This window comes from Miscanthus floridulus, chromosome 18 (genome assembly GCF_019320115.1).
Source record: "Miscanthus floridulus cultivar M001 chromosome 18, ASM1932011v1, whole genome shotgun sequence".
NCBI lineage: Eukaryota > Viridiplantae > Streptophyta > Magnoliopsida > Poales > Poaceae > Miscanthus > Miscanthus floridulus.
The window spans coordinates 24,879,264-24,900,361 of NC_089597.1; the positions used below are offsets into that span (position 1 = coordinate 24,879,264).

At 48.6% G+C, this 21,098-nt stretch overlaps 1 protein-coding gene across 1 annotated transcript; it reads right to left on the bottom strand.

The window, feature by feature from the left end:
* Positions 1 to 292: 292 nt before the first annotated feature.
* LOC136523501 (uncharacterized) lies at positions 293 to 2,636 on the bottom strand. The gene is made up of 3 exons (XM_066517164.1): positions 2,308 to 2,636; positions 902 to 1,892; positions 293 to 787 (listed from the first exon to the last, which is right to left on the bottom strand). Exons 1-3 carry the CDS (start codon positions 2,634 to 2,636, stop codon positions 293 to 295), a joined length of 1,815 nt encoding a protein of 604 aa, XP_066373261.1.
* Positions 2,637 to 21,098: the final 18,462 nt, after the last annotated feature.

A 21,098-nucleotide genomic window follows, 5' to 3' on the forward strand; every position in this document is an offset into this window, starting at 1 on the left:
ATGTTTGGTCACGACTTTAGAGTGACCAAATGTCACAATAAGTTTCAGAGAAACATAAAGAATTACATACAAAGAGGAGGAAACAAATAATTAATTCGAAATCTTAACACACACATATTGGATTCTCCTTATGCAGAAGAGCTGAAGGAAAACAAAAGATCTTGTCACGAGTCACGACTTTTATTTAGGTAGTAGAGTAGTGACTATTGTTTGAAAAAAAATAATGTGGACTGGTAATTCGTATATAAAATCATGTCATATCAGACATTGATCCGACAACAATGGACCACCCTTATGTCTTTGGAGTAGTCTGTGTCTGACTGGGTGAGGCTTCTTGTTTCAAGCAATAGGCTTTTCTTATAATGGAGATGAAGCAGAAGAGAAGCACAACAAGAACCTCAATGGGGAAGAGCATGATGACCTTCCAGGATCTGCGAGACTCCCGAGAACTGCCTGCGGCGTAGGCTACCAGGAGGGCGAGCACGTCCAGCACAATGGCTGTGTGCACCCGCCGAAGACGCGTGATGATGTTGTCCGCCGCCGGCAGCATCATCCGTGAAAGTATCAAGGCGATGACGATGATGGAAGCCACCAAGGAAGCAGAGTTGCTGTAGAAGAAAACATTGTACCGCCGCTTGTTGATGTCGTAGAGGACTGGGTTGCCAGCAGAGTGCCCATCGCCGTCCTCCCTCCACATGCCACCAGGTGGTTTTAGACCCGTCAGGTAGGTGATGCTTGCAGCCAGTATGCCTACCAGCATCAGGTAGTAAGCCATGTGATCAGCATCCTTGTTTGAGGAGGGCTCATCTTGTTTTATTTTAGCTTTATCTTCCACGCCGTCCTTGTCTTTATTAACCAGCTTGTTTGAGGAGTCGTCTTGATTTTTATCTTGTCTTTCCACGTCGTCGTCCTTGTCTTTATCCTTGTTTGATGACTGCTGGTCCTTTTTATCCTTGTTTGAGCGCTCCTGTTTTTTCCGGTGCTGAACATAGCGAAGGATTGCCAACAAGATTACAATGCCAAAACCTGCAGCAACCAACACTAGGAATACGACGGAGGTTCGTCGATGCAGGGAGCTTCCAGCAGCGTAGGCACCGATGAGGCCGAACATGCCGGCCACCATGCATACATACAGCGCATAGCACCGTATGCCCGGCTTATACATATTCTTGTTCAGGAGGAGGATGATGAGCGCCACGGATGCCATGAAGCTCGCCGCGTTGCAGTAGAAGAAGTCCTTGTAACGGCGAGGATACTTGTCCTGGAGGACCGGGAAGCCCGCACGGTGGTGCCCAAACTTGTCATCATCCTCCCACAGGCCACCCGGCGGGGTCAAGCCGGCCTGGTAGGCGAGCGTCGCAGCCAAGACCACAAGAAGCATCAGCAGCTCGCGCTTCCTCTCCAGCTCATCTTCATTGTTTCTCTCGTTGTCTAGCGTGAAGAAGACGATGTGGATCACCACGTAGATGAGGACGGCACCGGCAATGGCCACAGTGTAGATGGTCGTGCTGGTGTCCCTGCAGCTCCCGGCGGCGTACGCACCTATGAGGCCAAAGAAATCCAGTATCAAGGCCGCCAGCAGCGCGTGGCCACTCCTCACTAGACTTGTTTTCTGCAACATCACCACGATGACGAGGGATGCTACGAACGCCACCGAGTTGAAATAGAAGAAGACCTTGTACCGCGCAGGGTGCGTTGTTAGGAGAATGGGGTCTCCCACACTGTGGCCCTCCCCGCTGTTTGCCCAGACGCCACCAGGTGGATCTAGTCCTGCTAGGTAAGCGATGGTTGCAGCAAGAGTGGCAAGCAACTGAATATATTCATGAAGCTTTCCATAGGTATCGTTGCCTGGTGTTTTATCCTTGGCATTTTCATCCTCGCCATTCCACATTCTATGGACATCACAACAACAAAATTAGATTCAAGACGTAAAATTATATATAAAGGTAGTAGGAAACGAATTCGATCGATGCAAAACCATATTAAGAACGAACTTCAAAATTAGCATGGTTAGTGTAACGACGCATAACTTGAAGGTGGATCAGAGTCTGTTGACTAGAACTCTTGTGACTAGTGCACATTAAAGATATATAGCTATATATGCGCGTTATATATATGCATGATCGATGCCTTGAATAAGACCCCTTCAAACTTTTGGAACTTTGGCCATCAATATATTTCAAAATATCTCTTGGAAACATAAAAACTACACAAATGGATTTGTACTGAAAAAATCATTTGATAATAACTCATGGATTTATTAAATATTATGACTGCATTTTAGTAGAAAATATTATGACCGTCCACATGAGGAGCAGGTACTCCTGGCTCCCTTCTTTCTGTAGGACGAGGAGGAGGAGGCCGAGGAGAAGCGACGCGGCGAAAGAGATGGCGTTGAAGCAGTAGAAGACGATGTAGCGCCTGAAGTTGGTCTCCCGGAGGATGGAGTCGCCGGCCAGCTGCCCTTCCCGCGTGTCCTCCAGCCAGGAACCCCCGGGGAGATTGAGCTCCGCCCCGTAGGTCACCGTCGCCACCAGGGTCGCCAGCAGCAGCAGGTACTTCTTCAGCAGGTACTCCGTCGATGTGAGATGAGCATTACTGTTGTTGCTAGCTGTTCCCGGGCTGGCATCGGCCATTCTAGTGCTGGTGGGTGCTTGCATTGGAGCGTCGTGAAGCTCTGAGCATGCAGTGGAGCTGGCTGGTGACACCCTTGGGGCTCAGCTCTACGAATTTATATATAGAGCTCACGGAGCTGGCTATCATCTTTCTTTGTGTGTAGATGTCTGCGTGTGTTCCAATACTGGCATTACTTAATCAGATCATCCTGTTTTTGGACTTTATATATTCCCTTGTCATTCCAGGATGGACTCTGAGAGAATGTTTTATGCCCTTTGCATCCGGTAATCTCCCTCATGCAAGTGACCAGTGGCAGCACGTTTGGTTTCGGTCCCTCATGTCTCGTGCACACTTTTGTTTCCAGCAAAGCCTAATAAATAAACAAATATTATAAAGAGAAGAGTACGTGTACGTGTCATTCTGTATGGCCATATATCCTGCATCCATCCAGACAAATGGTTCAACTATATATAACAAATGCACTTGTGTCGGCACTTGGCAGCATGCATGCATTGCATGGGTCTATAGCCTGAACTCTCGAAGGTATGGAACAGACCGGTGTGCATCTGGTATCCCGAGTCTGTCTACTGCATAATCATGTGTTTTATATAATTTCAACATATGAATTTTTTTGCACTATAAGATTAAGATCCAACAGCCTCTATCCTTCTTCTACCTCTAGACAATCACAATATCACAGATCCACATATCACAAATTACATATCACATAAAATAATTTTTTTCTATGGAAGAACAAAATTACAGAGGGGTTGATTCCATTGCCTGCCCATTCGTCATGGTCGTCAGATTCACGTTCGCGTCGCATCGGAAAACAACAGGCTGCGTGCGCCAGCGATCTAACGGATCCGACGAACAACAGGCTGCGTGCGTCGGAAAACAACAAGCTGCATTCGCGTCGGACAAATTTCAGTTTCGGCGTAGCAGATCTGACGGATGCAGATACATTGAGGCAACAATCCAGTGGACTAAAATCTATGTATTTTTTAGTGCTAAAACACATGTGTATTGTATAATATTTCTGTTTTCTAAAGCGCTCCACCCCCACACCAGAAAGAAAAAGCTTCTTCCCTAAACTATATATACGGGCACGCTGTAAGGCGGACGGGCCCAGTGGTCTCTTTAATTTCCAGCCTTGCTTTTGGTATTCCCACGCAACACAACAAATTAAAGACCTCTGATCTACACGGCAGGTTTGGAGAATAAATTAGTGGACCCCCATGCTGTCACTCTATCCCTGTTGGGACGGAATTAGTGCCAATCCCAGCTGTTCCCACTCCTTTTGATGCTCGATATGTGCCTGGCTTCTTATTGTCGGCGTTGCCGTGTGCGGGCGGCGTTGCCTCAGCGGATGCGGCCACCACAGCCCTGGCCAGCGCGACCGGCGGGCGCGGCCCCGGCCGGCGGGCTCACGAGCGCGGCCTCGCCGGGGGCGTGGGCGGGCGCGGCTGGCCGGCGGGGTACGGTGCGGCCGGCGTTGGGGCTCAGCGGGGTCTTCGCGACGGAGGCCGGCGAGCATCTTCGCGATTGGGGCAGCGAGAAAGAAAGAAAAGAATGTACCGGTTCGAAGCCAAATTAATCTGGGGCCAGATCCACTGTTTTGGTGAATCAAATTCACGGCGAAGCTGGAAGTGTTTGGCTAGAGAAATTGAATCGAGATCTGTCTTTGGTGGATTTCGAGCTGACGGAGCTGTGCTATAGAGGCCCCGTACGACCCTGCTTTTTCACGTGTTCACAATTATCTTTACTGCACTTTAGCAGCTCTTGACCAACTTTTTCCTACCAAGGATGTGCGAGCAACTGGACTAAACTTTCTACCAAGGATACCCGTGCATTTACCGCATCCAAAAAATTTCTCTGGGATATGCACAACCTTTTGACAGTTTGGATGTCCGTCCATTTGACAGGTCTCCTTTAGGGATCTGTCGCAATATTGAATTCGGAGTTTCTTGAGGGATGGAGGTAATCTTGGTAATGACCGGACATTTTTGCAGAAGAAGATGATCAATTCCTCCAGCGATGTTAAGAGCTCCATGTCTTCAGGGAAGGAGTTCCACTGGCAGTGTGAGAACTCAAGCTCACGCAAATTAACAAGGAACTGACTAATCATGAAGTGCGCATTTGAGGCTTCCCAACATTCTAGTTTAAGTTTCTTCAGGGACCCAGGAAATCTTGTTAGTGACTGAATATTTTTGCAGCCGCTGATAGTCAATTCTTCAAGTGAACTTAGCTCAGCTGCTCCATTTCAGGCAAAGAGTTCCAACTGCAGCTTAATATTAGAAGCTCAGACAAATTGACCAAGCATTCGCTATTCCAAGGGGGTGCTGCATATGATCCATCCAAACTGATAAGTTCAAGTTTCTTGGAGGGACTAAGGTAATCTTGTTAGTGACAGTATTTCTTTGCAATTCCAGATACTCAATTCCTCGAGCGTTGTCAGGTGCTCCATGTTCTCAGGCAAATAGTTCCAACCGCAGACCCGCAGTAAGAAATCTCAAGTGAAGGCAAATTTACCAAGAATTCACCAATGCAGGGGGGAGCTGAGCCATTCCATTTCCGAAGTTTAAGTTTCTTGAGGGATGAAGGTAATCTGTGTAGTGACAAGTTTTCATTGCACTGTTCAATAATCAATTCATGAAGTGAGGTTTGCCACTGCATGTTCTCAGGCAAAGAGTTCCAGCTGCATCTTGAAATCACAAGTGTACCTAAGCAGTTGAAAAATCCATTAATCTTTGGTGGAGCATCTGTTCCGTTAGCTCCGGCGACCGGAAGTAAGAAGGGAATCGGGGGAAGGAAGAAGAACAGGAGCAGGGAACGAAAGAGATAGAGTTCCGGCTGAGGGCCGGTTGAGAATAGGTTTAGTTTAGTTTTTGGTTCATAGTTGCGTACAGAATCCTCTCGCCTCTCTTCTTATCTCACTTGCTCTCAGCGCTAGATGCACAGGCATTACAAGACCATTCCGGCCCAGATATCTTGACGTTACGACGCTTGGGCCGAGTTCCCCTCCTGGGCTGGGCCAGAGCTTCAGGATCTCCAGGACATGCCCCCATGCCAGCGCGGGCCTTGGGGAAGCGTTGCCGGACAGCGACTGCATCCTCCCTGGTGGTGAGAGAGGTGTCGAGGCCTGACCACTTGATGAGGAGTTGTGGTACATTAGAAGCGCCGCGGGTGTGCATACGCCGCTGCAGCACTTGTACCGGAACCTGAAGGTCGATGTCGGGGTACGGCAGGTTGACGGAGACCGGGCAGCGTGGAGGCGGAGCCGGCTTGAGGAGTGAGACGTGGAAGACCGGATGGATGGTCGAGGAAGCCGGGAGCTAGAGCTTGTAGGCGACTGCACCAATCCGCTCCACAACTTTGAAAGGCCTGAAGTACTTGAAGGCGAGCTTCTGGTGCGACCGCGGCTCCAGGGAGGACTGCACGTACGGTTGGAGGCACCGCAGGTAGACGAGCTGACCGACAGAGAAGGACCTCTCAGAGCGGTGCTTGTCGGCTTGGTTCTTCATGCGTTGCTGGGCGCGAAGGAGGTGTTGGCGGACAGCAGCCAGCATGGTAGCATGCTCCGAGTGGTTTTCATTATCGGAAATAAAAATTTATCGGAGGTCATGGATAAACAGGATAAGCAAGATATATCGGAAATATCGAACCAAATTCAAAAAAAATCAAATTGTTTTGAAAAAAATCGTATAATTTGACTTGAAACTATTCATAAGCTATTAAACATCACTTGTTCACAGATAAAAACAAGAATAAAACATTATAGTGTGGGACCGTCGCACAGCTGAATTTGGGTTGTCTGTGTGGGAGTAGGAAAGAAGTAAAAAATTTAGCCAACGTCAAATTTTATCGGACCCTGTGGATAGAAAGAAAATTTCGAAAATTTCCGTAAATTTCGGCCGATAAAAAAAACCTTGTCCGGAGCACGTGCGTGCCCCGCGCCGTCTCTGGAGTGCACGTCGACGACGTCCACGTCTGATGTGACCATTGTTGGGATGCTGCTGCCATGGTCGCGTCTAATTTGCCGTTTACGCAAAAGGAACTCCATCAGAGCGGCGGAGGATATCAGGACGAGATGTACGCGCGCGCAGTCATATCGGTACGAGGGCCAAGAATTTGGGCGACGTATAGAAAGGGCCGGAGAAACGGAAAGTTGGTGTCGTATCGGCAGCGGGATGAAGCTAGAGAGAGGTTTTGTGAACGGGGCCAGAGGACGGGACACGTCCGGGCTAGCACGCATCATTATTATTGGGTTGCATGCATTAATTTTAGTTCAATTCAAAAGGTTAAGCTGAAGCAAATAGACAGACTATTTCACTTCTAGACTTTCTTTTTTTTAGCCTCAAACATGAAAATATAAGTCCATTGTAATTATTTAATTTATTAATGCATGTTTTGCTCCCGGTTTCCTGGCCTTTCTCTCATAATATCTTCTATGGTTTGCTCCCGGTTTTGCCACCTTCTGTGTGCGTCCGGGCCAGCGGCAACAGCCTCCTGGCACGATTTTGATTAAGGGGACCGGATAAATCGTATTTTTAGTGTAATAAAATATACATAATTATATGTTTAACAACTTTTTAAATATTTTTACACTATTTATAACCAAAATCATAATATTTAAATAAAAATGGGTGAAAATTGATATTTTTTGTGATGTAAATTCAAATATGTATATAGGTATTAAACAAAATCTACTGTGCTTGGGGGAGTGGGGGTGTGGGCACGGCCCTGCTGCCCCCTGGTTCCGCCACCGGCAGTGATGGAGCTCAACCAGAATTTTAAAAATATGACCAACCTGCCATTGTAAAGATTAGTAACGATATAATTATCCTTAATTCCTTATCCATTTTCATACACAAACATGATGATACATACCCTCGGTTATCACAATGAGAGAAAAGTTTGACAGAGAGTAATGCAGACCTCAAAGGAAGCTATTTCGACCAATGGGACCTCTCAAAGACTAACCCAACTATTTTCTTGTCTAATCTTGTTTGTCAAAGAAATCCAATGCATAACTAAAAATAAACCAAAGCCTCTCGCAACACGATGGGCTGTCTCTCGATCGAAGGCTCCCCTGCTACAGTTGAGAGAGGTGAAAAAGGGGATCGCGTCGCCGCCGGCGGAGTTGGCGGTCTCTTCCGCCTCCGATGGCCTGCGGGACGTCGCGAGGTGGCGGAGATCGTCAGTCTCTTGTCGGCGGGTGGGGTAGGTGGTAGTTTAGGTCCTAGGGTTTCTAGGTTTAGGTTTCCTAGCAGCGTCGGCGAGGCGGTGGCGGCGGCATCGCGGTGGAATAAGTCCTCTCGCACTCTTCCTCGCCCCATTGAAGCTCCACTCCGGCAACGATGGCGAGCCCGTGGAGGTGGTACTCCCTGTGTGGAGTCCCTGTGTAGGAGTTAGTGGTCGGCGGCTATCAATCTCGGCGTTTGCCGAGGTGTGGTGGGTGCCGGCATTTTGCTTCGAGGATGGGGAGGCGGCTGTGGGGTCTGTGGCAACGTGGAGGATGGATCGACCTTGACTTCCCCATGGCAGATGCTGTTGTCAACGGTGAGCTTCGATCCAAGGCCGAGGGGGCTTGGGGCGTGGCCCCGGCCGACGAGCTTTCAACGACTGCATATCTCGTTCTTAGACACTACGTGAAAAATACTTTGTAGCAACGGGGCTTTTTTAGGGGTGGCTGGCATTGGAGCAGCCCCTACAGTGGCGTGCTCGGGCTCCAGCACAACAGCCGCCCCTACAAATAGCACAGTAGGGGCGGCTGGTAATACGAGCCGCCCCTACAAATGCTTCGATTTGTAGGGGCGGCTGGTATGTAGAGGCGGCTATTACGAGCCACCCCTGCTGTGTCCATTTATAGGGGCGGCTAAATCACTAGCCGCCCCTACAAATGTCCGTTGTATATATAGCAGCCACCTTATTCCACCTCGGGCCACTCTCTGCAACCCGAGCAAAAAAGGTTGGGACGCCTTGGGCTCCTTCTAAAAATTGCTCTACTAAGGGGAGGTTTTGATCTCAAATACTTTGGTGGAGATATTGTACAAGGTAAGAAAATGCTATTCCAAGCCTTTATTTGAAGTTTTAATGGTTGGTTAGTGATCGTAATTAGAGTTTTGCTTTTCTCTCTCTTCTTTGGTGCTTGAACTTTGTATGAAGCAAATTAGACTCTAGTTTTGAAGCTATTAGTGTAAATTAGTTAGATAAATGAGATTACACCATTTATTAGTCGATCTTGCTTGATTTTAGTTGAGATTACAACCTAGTTTTATGTATGTTTCATGTACATGTAGATTTAGATCTAGATCTAGGGTTTATTTTTTTTATTTTAATTTTGTAAATTTATGTTTCATGAAATTGGAATAGGGTTTGCATGAAAGGCAGTGGCTAAAATATTAATTGTTGCAAATTGTTGTCTTTGAAATTATTTATTTTAATAAATAAATATATATTTTTAATTATTTATTGATAAATAGGCCATTAATTAATTACCCTCTGCCATGGTGTGTGTTTGATATGCTTCATGTAATTTTATTATATATATATATATATATATATATATATATATATATATATATATCTGAAGTATATAGAATTATTGTTAAGTAATTAATTATTAATTTGATTCCTTTACATATATATCTGAATTAGTAGTCCTTTAATGTATTTTTTTATTGTTGTGGTTTAAAAGATGGAGTACAGGAAGTCTTGGATGTATGGTTCGTTAAGGTTCAAGGCAGGTTTCCGTGAAGAGGTGGACAAATTTATTGAAGCCGTATAGAAGCATGCAGCGACGTTGATAGAGAATAAGGATACAATTATTTATCCCTGCAAAGATTGCAAGAATCTTATGGCATGGACAAATGTGAGTATCATCAGAGAATATTTGATTGTGCGAGGATTTGTTGAGGACTATATAGTGTGGATTCATCATGGTGAAACAACAGTTGTTGAAAATGACGACGATGATGAAGAAGACGACACCGAAACCCTAAAATACCTGTCCCAATATTCAAAAGAGCTTGATGTACAAATGGATCTAGAGTTTGGCAATGAACAAGGTGATGATGCTGGTGGTTGGAATGGTAACGACGAAGGTGGTGCCAATAATGATGGGGGAGCACGTGTTGGTGATGAAGATGATTTGGAGGAAATGATTCAGGTCCTTGGACCAGAACTTTTATTAAAGAGCCCGAAAGGTCTAGAAAATTCAGAAAGGGTGACAAAAGCAACAAAGGAGACTATGTATGGTGTTGAAAAGGGCTATCTGACATATTGGACATTGCTACATTTTGTGCTTGAGCTACTCATCCTGAAGGCTAAGTACTGCTGGTCAGACTGTAGTTTCAATGATCTATTGCGTCTCCTATCATGGGTGCTGCCACAAACAAACTCAGTTCCCGCCAACACATGCCAAGAGAAGAAGGTCCATTTACAATGGGGGTTGAAAAAATCCATGCATGCCCCAACCACTGTATCCTTTTTCATGGCGAAACATTCAAGTCACTGGATAAATGTCCCCGGTGTGGGGCCATCCGGTATAAGAACAATGACCTTTACGGTGGGGATGAAGCCTCCACGGGGAAAAAGAGGAATAAGAAGGATATAAAAAATGTGGTACAAGAATATCAGCCCCCAGAGGACACTCCATTAGGCAACAATGCAAAGCAAAGAAGAATTCCTGCCTTGGTAATGTGGTACCTGCCAGTGACTGACCGCTTGAGATGTATGTTTCTAAACCCTAAAGAAGCCGCACTCATGACATGGTGGGATGATGAGTGCAAGGTGGATGATGATAAGATTACACACCCGACTGATTGTAGTTAGTGGCAAAGGATCGATGAGAAGCACAAAGAATTCAGCGATGACCCAAGGAATGTACGGTTTGACTTAAGCACCGATGGAATGAATCCCTTCAATGAGAGGATGAGCGACCATAGCACTTGGCCAGTGATCTTGACCATGTACAATATCCCAACGTGGTTGTGTCAGAAGAGAAAGTACCTTCTCCTCACTATTCTTATTTCTAGCCCTAAACAACCAGGCATTGATATAGACGTGTTCCTCGAGCCTTTGATGCAAGAAATGGAGAGGCTATAGAGGCATGGGGAGCCGATGTATGATGCGTTCTGAAAGGAGGACTTCATATGTAGAGCAATAATATTTGTTACTACCAATGATTACCCCGTGTTGTTTGCTTTGTCTGGACAGATCAAAGGGAAGACGGGATGCTTAGTTTGCTTGGATGGTACTACATGGGTGTTCCTGGATGCATCCAAGAAGATAGTTTACCTAAGGAACCAGCATTTCTTAAAGACAAGTCACAAGTACCGCAGCAAATTGTTATTTAGATTTTATGCCAACACCTCGGAGATTGAACCCCCTCCGGAGAGACGTCATAACGGAGAACACATGTACAGAATGGTGAAAAACATACGCATCGTCTATGGAAAGAAGAATCTGGATGTGACGAATAGAGATAGAAGCATACCTCCTATATAAGGCGTACCTTTCAAGAAATAATCGATCTTCTTTCAGTATCTGCTTTATTGTCCAGACTTAGAGGTCCCCCAAGCCATTGATGCTATGCACGTGCAGAAGAATGTCTTTGAGAGTCTCATTGCTACCTGATGGACACATGCAAGTCAAAGTATGGTCTAAAATCATAGAAAGACATTGTCGGTGTTTCGAGTAAACACCAACGAGTAAAATTGTATTATTGCGCGTTGAACCCGGATGGTGTGCTAAAAGACACAAGGTTTATACTGGTTTCGGGCAGAATGTCCCTATGTCCAGTTTGTGGCTGCTGCTCGTGTTATTAGCACTGAAAGGTTTATAGTAGGGGTTACAAATGGACGAGAGAGGGACAGATCCTAAGTCTCTGATGGAAAGACTGACTGGATGCTAAGAGCTTTGTTGCTACTCAGCTGTCTGTTATGTGATGTGTGGTGTGTTCTATTGATTTGTCCCCTTAGTGGGATGCCCTACCTTCCCTTTTATAGACCAAGGGGAATTAGGGAATACAGATGGGAGAAAGAAGAAAAACCAGAGGCAAAGAAGGTCCTTCAAAGGTGCTGGGTCTTCCTTTTCCTTTGAGCGAGCCCTGCTGGCATGGCAGATGGTGTTAGGGATAGCTCCATGCTGGGCCTTTGTCCGTTGATGATGCTGTGCTCTGGCTTGATCAGCAAGTGGTCATGTCCCATCCCGCCCCGGCGGGCGGCGCGACGGACCAGGGTGTTGATCCATGGCCCTATGGGGAGCGCACGATGTAGTGACAGCACGTCCATCACTGTAGAGGATGTGAGTCTCCTCCTAGATTGTAGTGGTTGTCGTATTCTTCCGTTAGGATTTGCGCCCGAGGGCAAATGGCAGTGCCCACAACACTATAAGACAAATGTTGCCACCCACAACACTGTTCGGGCTCTGACATGTCTAGAAGGGTTTTAAAGCACCCGTCTTGTCATATCCTGATGGTACTCTCCTGCAGGTGTGCAGGGTATGGTCCTCGGTATTGTGATTGACTTAAGTGTCCTGCCCTATGTGCGCACATAGTTATCAAGGAGCAGCACGCAGACGTCGAGCAAAGCGGAGCTAGCCCCTAGACATCGAGTGAGGCGGAGTCTGCCCTCAGACATTGGGTGAGACGGAGCCTGCCCTCGGACGTCAGGCGAGGCGGAGCCAGTCCCCAGGGGTCGGGCAAGGCGGAGTCTGCCCTCAGACGTCGGGCAAGACAGAGTCTACCCTCATACATCAGGTGAGGTGGAGTCTGCCCTCAGACATCAAGCGAGGCGGAGCCAGCCCCCGGACGTCGAGCGAAGTTAGTTTGGGGTGGGGCCCATGGTCCTCGTGGATGGACAAGGAGTGACCCGATAAGCGGTGTAGTTGCGCTTTTGATTGTGCGGATGAATCAATGTTCGATGGTCGTTAGCTCATCCTCTTCAAGTACCCTAATATTGGACCCCGACAGTAGTCCCTGAACCCCCTGGGCGATTCGAGTAGAATTGCCTAGGGGATTTTTGACTTACCAGCGGGTGCGCGTGAGCGCACCTGGTGGGTGTAGCCCCTGAGCCTACGGAGGAGTAGGATACTCCTTTGGAGGGTTTTTCGAAAGAGAGGATTCTAAGAGCCCTGGCCCTCCATTGTTGCCCGCAACGTGCCCTGAAGATGCGATTTCTTTTTTGATGATGTTGGACCCTTCACGGGTATGGTTGTGAGACTTTGTGGTTGTTTTAGCCGGATAGCTCAACTAGGATCTTAGCATCCCATTCACGGGGATCCGGTCAGTGTTAGCCTGGCTAAGACTCAATCGCAGGCCGAGACTCCGGTGAAGTTGTGCGCTTGAGTTTTGGCCAATCATGGGCCCATCCTTTGTCATAAGGGTGCCTTGGGACGGCTGTCGAAACTGTTGATGGGCTAGCCCTCAAACTCCTAGGCCCAGCCAGGTTGGAGGAATGCTTTTCGACCTGTATCCTTTTGGTGGTAAAGAGTCCTGGTCTGCCCAAGGAGGCGAAACATTCGGCGTGACTTTGGAGGGAAAGGATATGGATTGTGGGCACATATCCCGCATCGTGATGTGGTGGCGGATCATGGCAGGCATAGAGATCTAGGCAGATAGTTGCCTTCCTTGCATCCATCACCCCTATAAAACCAAAGGGTTCGCCCCTAGGGTTTCGTACATTGCCTCCTTGCCTTTGCATCTACAACCGTCGCTGCCAATCGCCTAAGCCTCCCGCATTCGAATCTCATCTGTTGTCGAATTTGCATCCACTCACCCCAATCCTCCAATGGAGCTGTGGTGCTGCTCCGATATCACCCTCCAGCACCTAGAGGGCCTCGTTTGTCATGGTCTTCTTTGCACACAGACTACCACCGAGGAGTGGCAGCTGCCCGGTGATGAGGCAACATCGTCGCTGCCCGACTGGTATGTCGTATCCTTCGCTCACTTCCACGAGCGGGGATTCGAAACCCCCGTCCATAAGTTTCTTTGGGGATTGCTACACTTCTGGAAGGTGGAGCTACAACATCTTAATCCCAACGGAATCCAACACATTGCGACATTCGTCGCCCTATGTGAGGGATTCCTAGGGATTAGTCCCCACTTTGACCTATGGTGGTACTTCTTTGCTGTCACCCTCCTAAAGAAGCGGGAGAAGAAGCAGGAGCTAAATGTGCCAATAGGATGCACCAGCATTCAACTACGCAACAACCAGGTCAGCGAGTACCTGCCGATGCGTCTGTCGACCTCCAACAAGGGGTGGCATTCGCATTGGTTCTACATCAAGAATGACACAGCTGCCCCCTTGCCAAAGTTCACCAGGTGCCTCATCGAAGAGGTCCTAGAATCATGAGGAGGTGGGGAGTCTCGGAGAAAGACATGAAGAAAATCCAAGACCATCTCGCCGCCATCCAAATTCTAAAGGAGAGGGGCGTGAAGGGGTCGGGGATCATCGACACCTACCACACATGGAGGGGATAGTTAGTCAATTTGGTTGGGTGATCTTGGATGAACGTTATTGTACTCTGTGGACAATTGCTGATCCTTTCGTATTATCAAAATAATTTCATAACTTTATTATTTTGTTTTGTTTGATTGAATTTGTTTCCTTCCCTTTCTGTTTGCGAAAAGAGAAGGCTCACGTATTTTGACCCTTCCATTCATTAAGACCATAGGGCCTGAGATGTAAGGGGAGAACTTCGAAAATGCTGGTGAGCAAAGACACCATAGCCGCTGAGGTGTAGGTGTTTTGTAGTCCTACCAGACATGACCAATTATTCGTTTCCATAAACCTTGCCACTAGGCTTAGCGTGAAGAAGAGGTCTAATGTAGCTACTGTTTCAGAAAAGGTATACTTATACCTTCATCAGCCCCCGAGTGAGGTCCGACCCCTTTACCGCTGCTGGGTTGAAGGTCACTGAACATTGAGGGAAGGACAGCGAAACTTAGGAGAATGCATCTCTTGTATTTGCACGTACCCTCTCCCTAGGATCTTAGCTATCATTCTACAACCGTGCATTAGGTCTCCTTGTAAGCTCAACCTTCCTTGAGCCCCCGTGCATGGTGGGGATTTGGTCAAGGATCAGCTCATTTTCGTGAGTGTCTCCCCGTCCATAGTTTCCATAACATGAGGGGTTGAGTTAACATCATTTGCCTTGACGGGCGTATTCGAACAGAATTCGGTTCCGTTGCTTGTAGTGGGGTCAGCAAAGCCCTTGGGGGGCATTCCGTTGCTCCTTAACCCACCTTCCAATAGATTCCCCCTCAATGGGGAGTCTATGGGCTTGGCTGGAGGTTTGGGTTGAACAAGAAGGTTGAGATGACCTTGTCCACTTCTAGGCAGGATGGGCGATGGCCGCTGGGGCTCATCTGCGTTTTCTCCCCTAGATCTATTTGACGCAAGATGGCCTTGGGCCCTTCATGGGCGGCCTTCAAACCTCAGTCTCTCGATCTAGGATCAGCCGGTTTGAGCCCCCAAGCCTCATGGGGTTTGGAAGGGGTCGGTCGTGTTTCATGCATCACCCCATCCTCGGTTTCCGCAACCAGAGGGGCTGAGCTAATGACACTGGCCTCGACGGCTCAAGTGTCGCGCTCAGTGAGCTCGCTATTCGAGTGGAATCTAGGTCCATCATCCACTGACGGGGTCAGTAGAGCCCTCATGTGGCATTCCACTACTTCTTAACCCGCCTCCCAGCAGATGCCCGAGCCATTCGATAGGCTCGAGTGGCCCATTGGCCTCTCCTCGATTGGAGATTCTGTGGGTTTGGATCGAGGTTAGAATCAAATGAGAAGAGTCGAGATATCCCTATCCATTTCTGAGCGGGGTCAGGCAAGGTCGCTGGGGCTCATCTTTGTTTTTCTCCCCTAGCTCTGTTTGACATGAGGCGGCCTCGAGCCCTCCGCGGGCCGGCCTTCGAACCTTGGTCGATCACCATTCATATTGAATGAGACAACTACTACTTCGTGATGTGACATGAAGCATTGTGATGCTGCAATCGCATGTGCAATGCTTGGATGTATGAGATGATTGAATGGACGAATGTATAAATGATCATAGTTTAAGAAAAAATGGGGGTCGGTAATGTTACCTCGATGCACGAGTGACTGGTTCTAGGAGCTCTTACCGGATACGTCCATGCGGGGTTCAGGTCCGACATTCATGATGGGGCCAGTGTAACCAGCATGAGTGTCCCAGTTTTCTGTTTCTATCTCTTGGCAGTGATCCAAGCCGTTTGATTGACTTGGGTGACCAGACAGCTTCTTCTTGATGGAAATTCTGGAGGTAGGCCCCTCCAAACCCTTCTCGAGAAGGTGGATGCTAAGGCTTGGAGTGCAGGAACAAAGACTTCAATCACGCTGGTGAACAAAAATGCCGTAGCCGCTAGGGCGTAGGGTCCTAACGGTACGACTAGTTTTACACAAAGTTTATGCCCGCACACTAGGTCTCCAATTTGTAAACGTAAGGAGGCATTGGGAAAAGAGAAATGTCTAGCGAGTAGACACTCTTGCCAGCCCTCGAGCGATGTTCGACCCCCTACCATTGTTGGGGTTGGAGGCTCGGTAGCGAATTTAATATGTAATGTAAGTAAGTAAGGGTGCTTATCTCTTTATGGTGGTTTTGAGCCATTCGATCGGCCCGTTTCTCGACAGTGGCCAAGCTGTCCGGTCGACTTGTGTTTCCTGTTGAGACAAGATTTTCCTACAGGAGTAGAGGACAAGAGTATCTCGCACAAGAATTTAGTTGGGTAGATAAGCCAAGCGACGAACTTGTGCAAAAATGGACAAGCTCTCAAATTTCGTTACAACAAACAGCTTTTCAGCTCTTCCCCTCCTTTTTCTATAGAAGGGTTTAGCATGTTCCGACCCTTTCCGTTGTTAAGACCATAAAAGCTCGGAGTGCGGGCGAGCTAGTTCTGATCACGCTGGTGAGCAAAGGCACCGTAGCCACTAGGGCATAGGTTTCTCGTAGTCCGACCAATTATTCTCAGAGCTTGTTCCCAAAAACCTAGCTCCTAGGCATTAACGTGAGAAAGGGAGGCTAGCACAGGGAATGTTTGCAAGGTAAATACACTCATATAAGCCCACGGGTGAGAACCAACCCCTCGCCATTGTAGGGGTCAAATGTCACAAAGGATGGAGGATTTCGATAATGAAACAGATAATAGAAAGTATGTGTTTATTTAGGGATAAAAGCGATGTAGCTGCTCAATGTTCCAGGCATTGGTGAAGACCTCGCCATCGATGGTTTTTAGCTTGTAGGCGCCTGACCGGAGTACCTCCATGATGACGTATGGTCCCTCCCATGGCAGGGAGAGCTTGTGGTGGTCCTTATTGCTCTATATGAGGCGGAGGACCATGTCCTCGACATTGAAGGCTCAACCCCACACCCGTCGGTTGTGGTACCATCGCAACGCCTATTGGTACTTGACCGAATGGAGGAGGGCGATGTCGCGCACTTTGTTGAGCTAGTCCATGGCATCCTCGTGGGATGCCTCAGCTCCCTATTCATCATATGCCCTGATCCTTGGTGCTCCATAGTCGAGGTCGGTTGGGAGGATGGACTCGAAAGGGCGTGTAGCCAGTGGCTCGACTGGGGGTTGTCCTCAGGCTCTAGAGTACCGAAGGAAGTTCGGCAACCTAGCGCGCGCTGAATTTGTTCAATCGGTTGAAGATCCTAGGCTTAAGGCCCTATAGGACCATGCCGTTTGCGCGCTCAACCTACCCGTTTGTTCGGGGATGCGCGACGGTGGCCCAATCGACCTAGATATGGTATTCATCACAGAATCGAAGGAACTTCTTTCCAGTGAATTGCATGACATTGTCTGTGATGATGGAGTTTGGGACTCCAAAGTGATGGACGATGTCAAGGAAGAACAACACGGCCTGTTCGGATTTGATTGCGGAGATCGGCCGAGCTTCTATCCACTTTGTGAACTTGTCTATGGTGACAATCAAGCAAGTGGGTGTAGCCCCTGGGTGCCATTTTGAGTTATCCAACCAGATTGAGTCTCTAAACTGTGAATGGCCAGGTGATGAGGATCATCTGGAGTGCTTGGGCCGGTAGGTGAGCATAGTGCTGCCACCCTTCGTAGGTGCATACGATTTGCTCAGCATCGGCTACCGCGGTAGGCCAGTAGAAGCCCTGTTGGAATGCGTTTTTGACCAGGGTTTGGGCATAGCATGGTGACCATAGACCCCACCATGGATATCGCTCAGCAAATGCTTCTCCTATTCGAGGGGGATGCAGCGCTGTAGGATCCCAGTGTGGCCTCGCTTGTAAAGTTTGCCCTCCATAAGAACAAAGGACTTGGCACGATGTGCGAGCCATCGGGCCTCCATCCTATCTATCGACAGTGTGTCACGGAGGAGGTAGTCGAGGTAGAATGTTCTCCAATCGACCAGAGGGTCGAGCTCTGTCGCTAGATCCTCTTCGAGCTCCATGACTTCAGAGCCAGATGTAGCTGACGGTTGTTCAGCCCCTGGGCCAGGATTGGATGGACCGTCACCACCCTATTCTGACTCCTCGTAGCAAACCAAGGGCTTGTGCTGGTCGCTAGCAGAGACGCCCATTGGCACCGGCTCTCGGCCGGATGTAGCTTTCGCAAGCGCGTCAACTGCCTTGTTGAGATGCCTCGGGATGTGATTGAGTTCAAGGCCATTGAACTTGTCCTCCAATCGGTGGACTTCTCAGTAGTACGTGACCATCTTGGCATCGTGGCAACTTGACTCCTTCATTACTTGGTCAACGACTAGCTGGGAATCCCCTCGAACGTCGAGGTGTTGGATGCCTAATTCAACGGCAATGCATAGGCCATTGATGAGCGCCTCGTACTCGGCTACATTGTTGGAGGAAGGGAAATGGAGACGAACCATGTACCTCATGTGTATCCCAAGGGGCGATACGAAGACCAGCCCTGCACCAGCGCCCTTCTTCATAAGCAATCCATAGTACATTGTCCAGTACTCTTGATCGACGACCGCTGGTGGCATTTGGACCTCGGTCCATTCCACGATGAAATCAGCCAACACCTAGGACCCATCAGCTCGAGTGCCCATTTCATGGTTCTCCCCATGGCATCCTGGTTTTGGATGACCTCGCTGAGGGGGAAGAACGTCATGACCATCACTGGATGTGACTCGAAGTAGTGGCGTAGCTTCCTCCTGGTGATGAGGATAGCGTACAAAAGTTTCTAGATTTGGGGATAGCGGGTCTTTGAGTCAGATAAGACCTCACTGATGAAGTACATAGGGCACTATACTTTAAGGGCGTGCCCCTCTTCTTCCCGCTCCACTACCAGGGCAGCGCTAACTACTTATGTGGTGGCCACGATGTAGAGCGGAAGGGGTTCTCCCTTGGTGGGAGGAACCAGGATTGGGGCCTTTGTCAGGAGTTGTTTAACTATGTCAAGTGCTTCCTAGGCCTCGGATGTCCATTCGAAGTGACCGGCCTTCTTCAGAAGTTGATAAAGGGGAAGACCTTGTTCGCCAAGGCATGAGATGAAGCGGCTGAGTGCGGCGAGGCACCCTGTAACCCGCTGCACCCCCTTTATGTTTTGAATTGGGCCCATCCTCGCGATGGCTGAGATCTTCTCAGGGTTGGCTTTGATGCCATGCTCAGAGATGATGAAACCAAGCAGCATGCCCCTCGGGACCCCGAAAACACACTTCTTAGGATTGAGTTTGATGCTGTTCACTCCAAGTTTTGCAAAGGTCTACTCAAGAGCGGCAATGAGATGGTCGGCCTATTTGGATTTGACCATGATGTCATCAACGTAGGCCTCAATGGTCTGCTCGATGAGGTCCCCGAAGCACCTGAGCATACAATGCTGGTATGTAGCCCCAGCGTTCTTCAGACCGAACGGCATTGTGACGTAGCAGAATGATCCGAAGGGGGTGATGAAGGATGTCATGAGCTGGTCAGACTCTTTCATCGTAATTTGATGGTACCCGGAGTACACATCAAGGAAACAGAGGGTTTCGCACCCTAAGGTAGAATCAACTATCTAGTCTATGTGTGGCAAAGGAAATAGATAATTTGGGCATGCTTTGTTGAGACCCGTATAGTCAACACACATCCTCCATTTCCCACTCTTTTTTCATACAAGAACGGGATTGGCCAACCACTCTTGGCAGTGCACTTCCTTGATGAATCCGACCGCCAAAAGCTTTGTGATCTCTTCGCCGATGGTCCTACGTTTCCCCTCGTTGAAGCGACGTAGGCGCTATTTCACAGGCTTGGAGCCTGAACGGATCTTCAAGGTGTGCTCGGTGACTTCCCTCGGGATGCTTGGCATGTCCGAGGGTTTCCACACAAAGATGTCTTTGTTGGCGCAGAGGAAGTTGATGAGCGCGTTTTCCTATTTAGAGGAAAGCACAGTGCCAATGCACACTACCTTGCTATCGGGGCTACCAGGATCTATGAGGACCTCTTTAGAGCCCTCCGTAGGCTCGAAAGACCCGATCGACTTCTTAGGGTCGGGCGCTTCTTCGATGACCTCCTTTTTTATGGCGGCGAGCTCTCCGGAGGTGACAATTGCTGTGGCGTGATTGCAGCACTCGACCTCGCACTCATAGGTGCGTTGGAAGGAGGTGCCAATGGTGATGACCCTGCCAGGGCCTGATATCTTTAGCTTGAGGTAGGAATAGTTGGGGATGGCCATAAACTTCGCATAGCATGGACGTCCCAAGATGGCGTGGTAGGTTTTGGGGAACCCGACCACCTTGAAGGTGAGGGTTTCCATCCTATAATTAGACAAATCCCCGAAGGTAACCGGTAGATCGATCTGCCCAAGTGGCATGGCTTGCTTTCTAGGCACGATATCGTGGAAAGGTGCTCCGATTAGGCAGACACGTGTTTGGTCGATGCCCATTTCGGCGAGCGTCTTGGCATATACGATGTTGAGGCCGCTGCCTCCATCCATTAGTATTTTGGTGAGCCACTTCGTACCAACAATCGGGTGGACCACGAGCGGATATATCCTCGGATGCGGGACGCTCTCTAGGTGGTCGGTCCGATCAAAGGTTATGGTAGACTCAGACCATCAAAGGAAGGAAGGTGTGGCCAGTTCGGTCGTATAGACCTCACGGCACATGACCTTTTGACAGCGTTTGGAGTCGTAGGTCACCGATCCTCCGAAGATCATGAGGCAACCGTCCAGTATTGGAAAGCCACTGTCCTTCCCCTTGGTGTCATCCATGGTGGGGTCAAGGTCCTTCCCGTGCTCCACTTTGTTGGAGCCTCCGGACAAGAACCGCCTCATTAGGCTGCAGTCCTTGTATAGATGCTTAACCGGGAAGGCATGGTTCAGGCACGGCTCCTCGAGTAATTTTTTGAAATGGTTCAGAGTGCCCTCCATGGGCTTCCAACCACCCTTGTGGTCAGCAGTGGCCACGAGTGAGCCCTCACGCTCTTGCTTCTTGTTCTTCCTTTTGGCAGAACGATTGGAGGCGCCTTCACCGGTGCCCCTGTCCTGCCTTG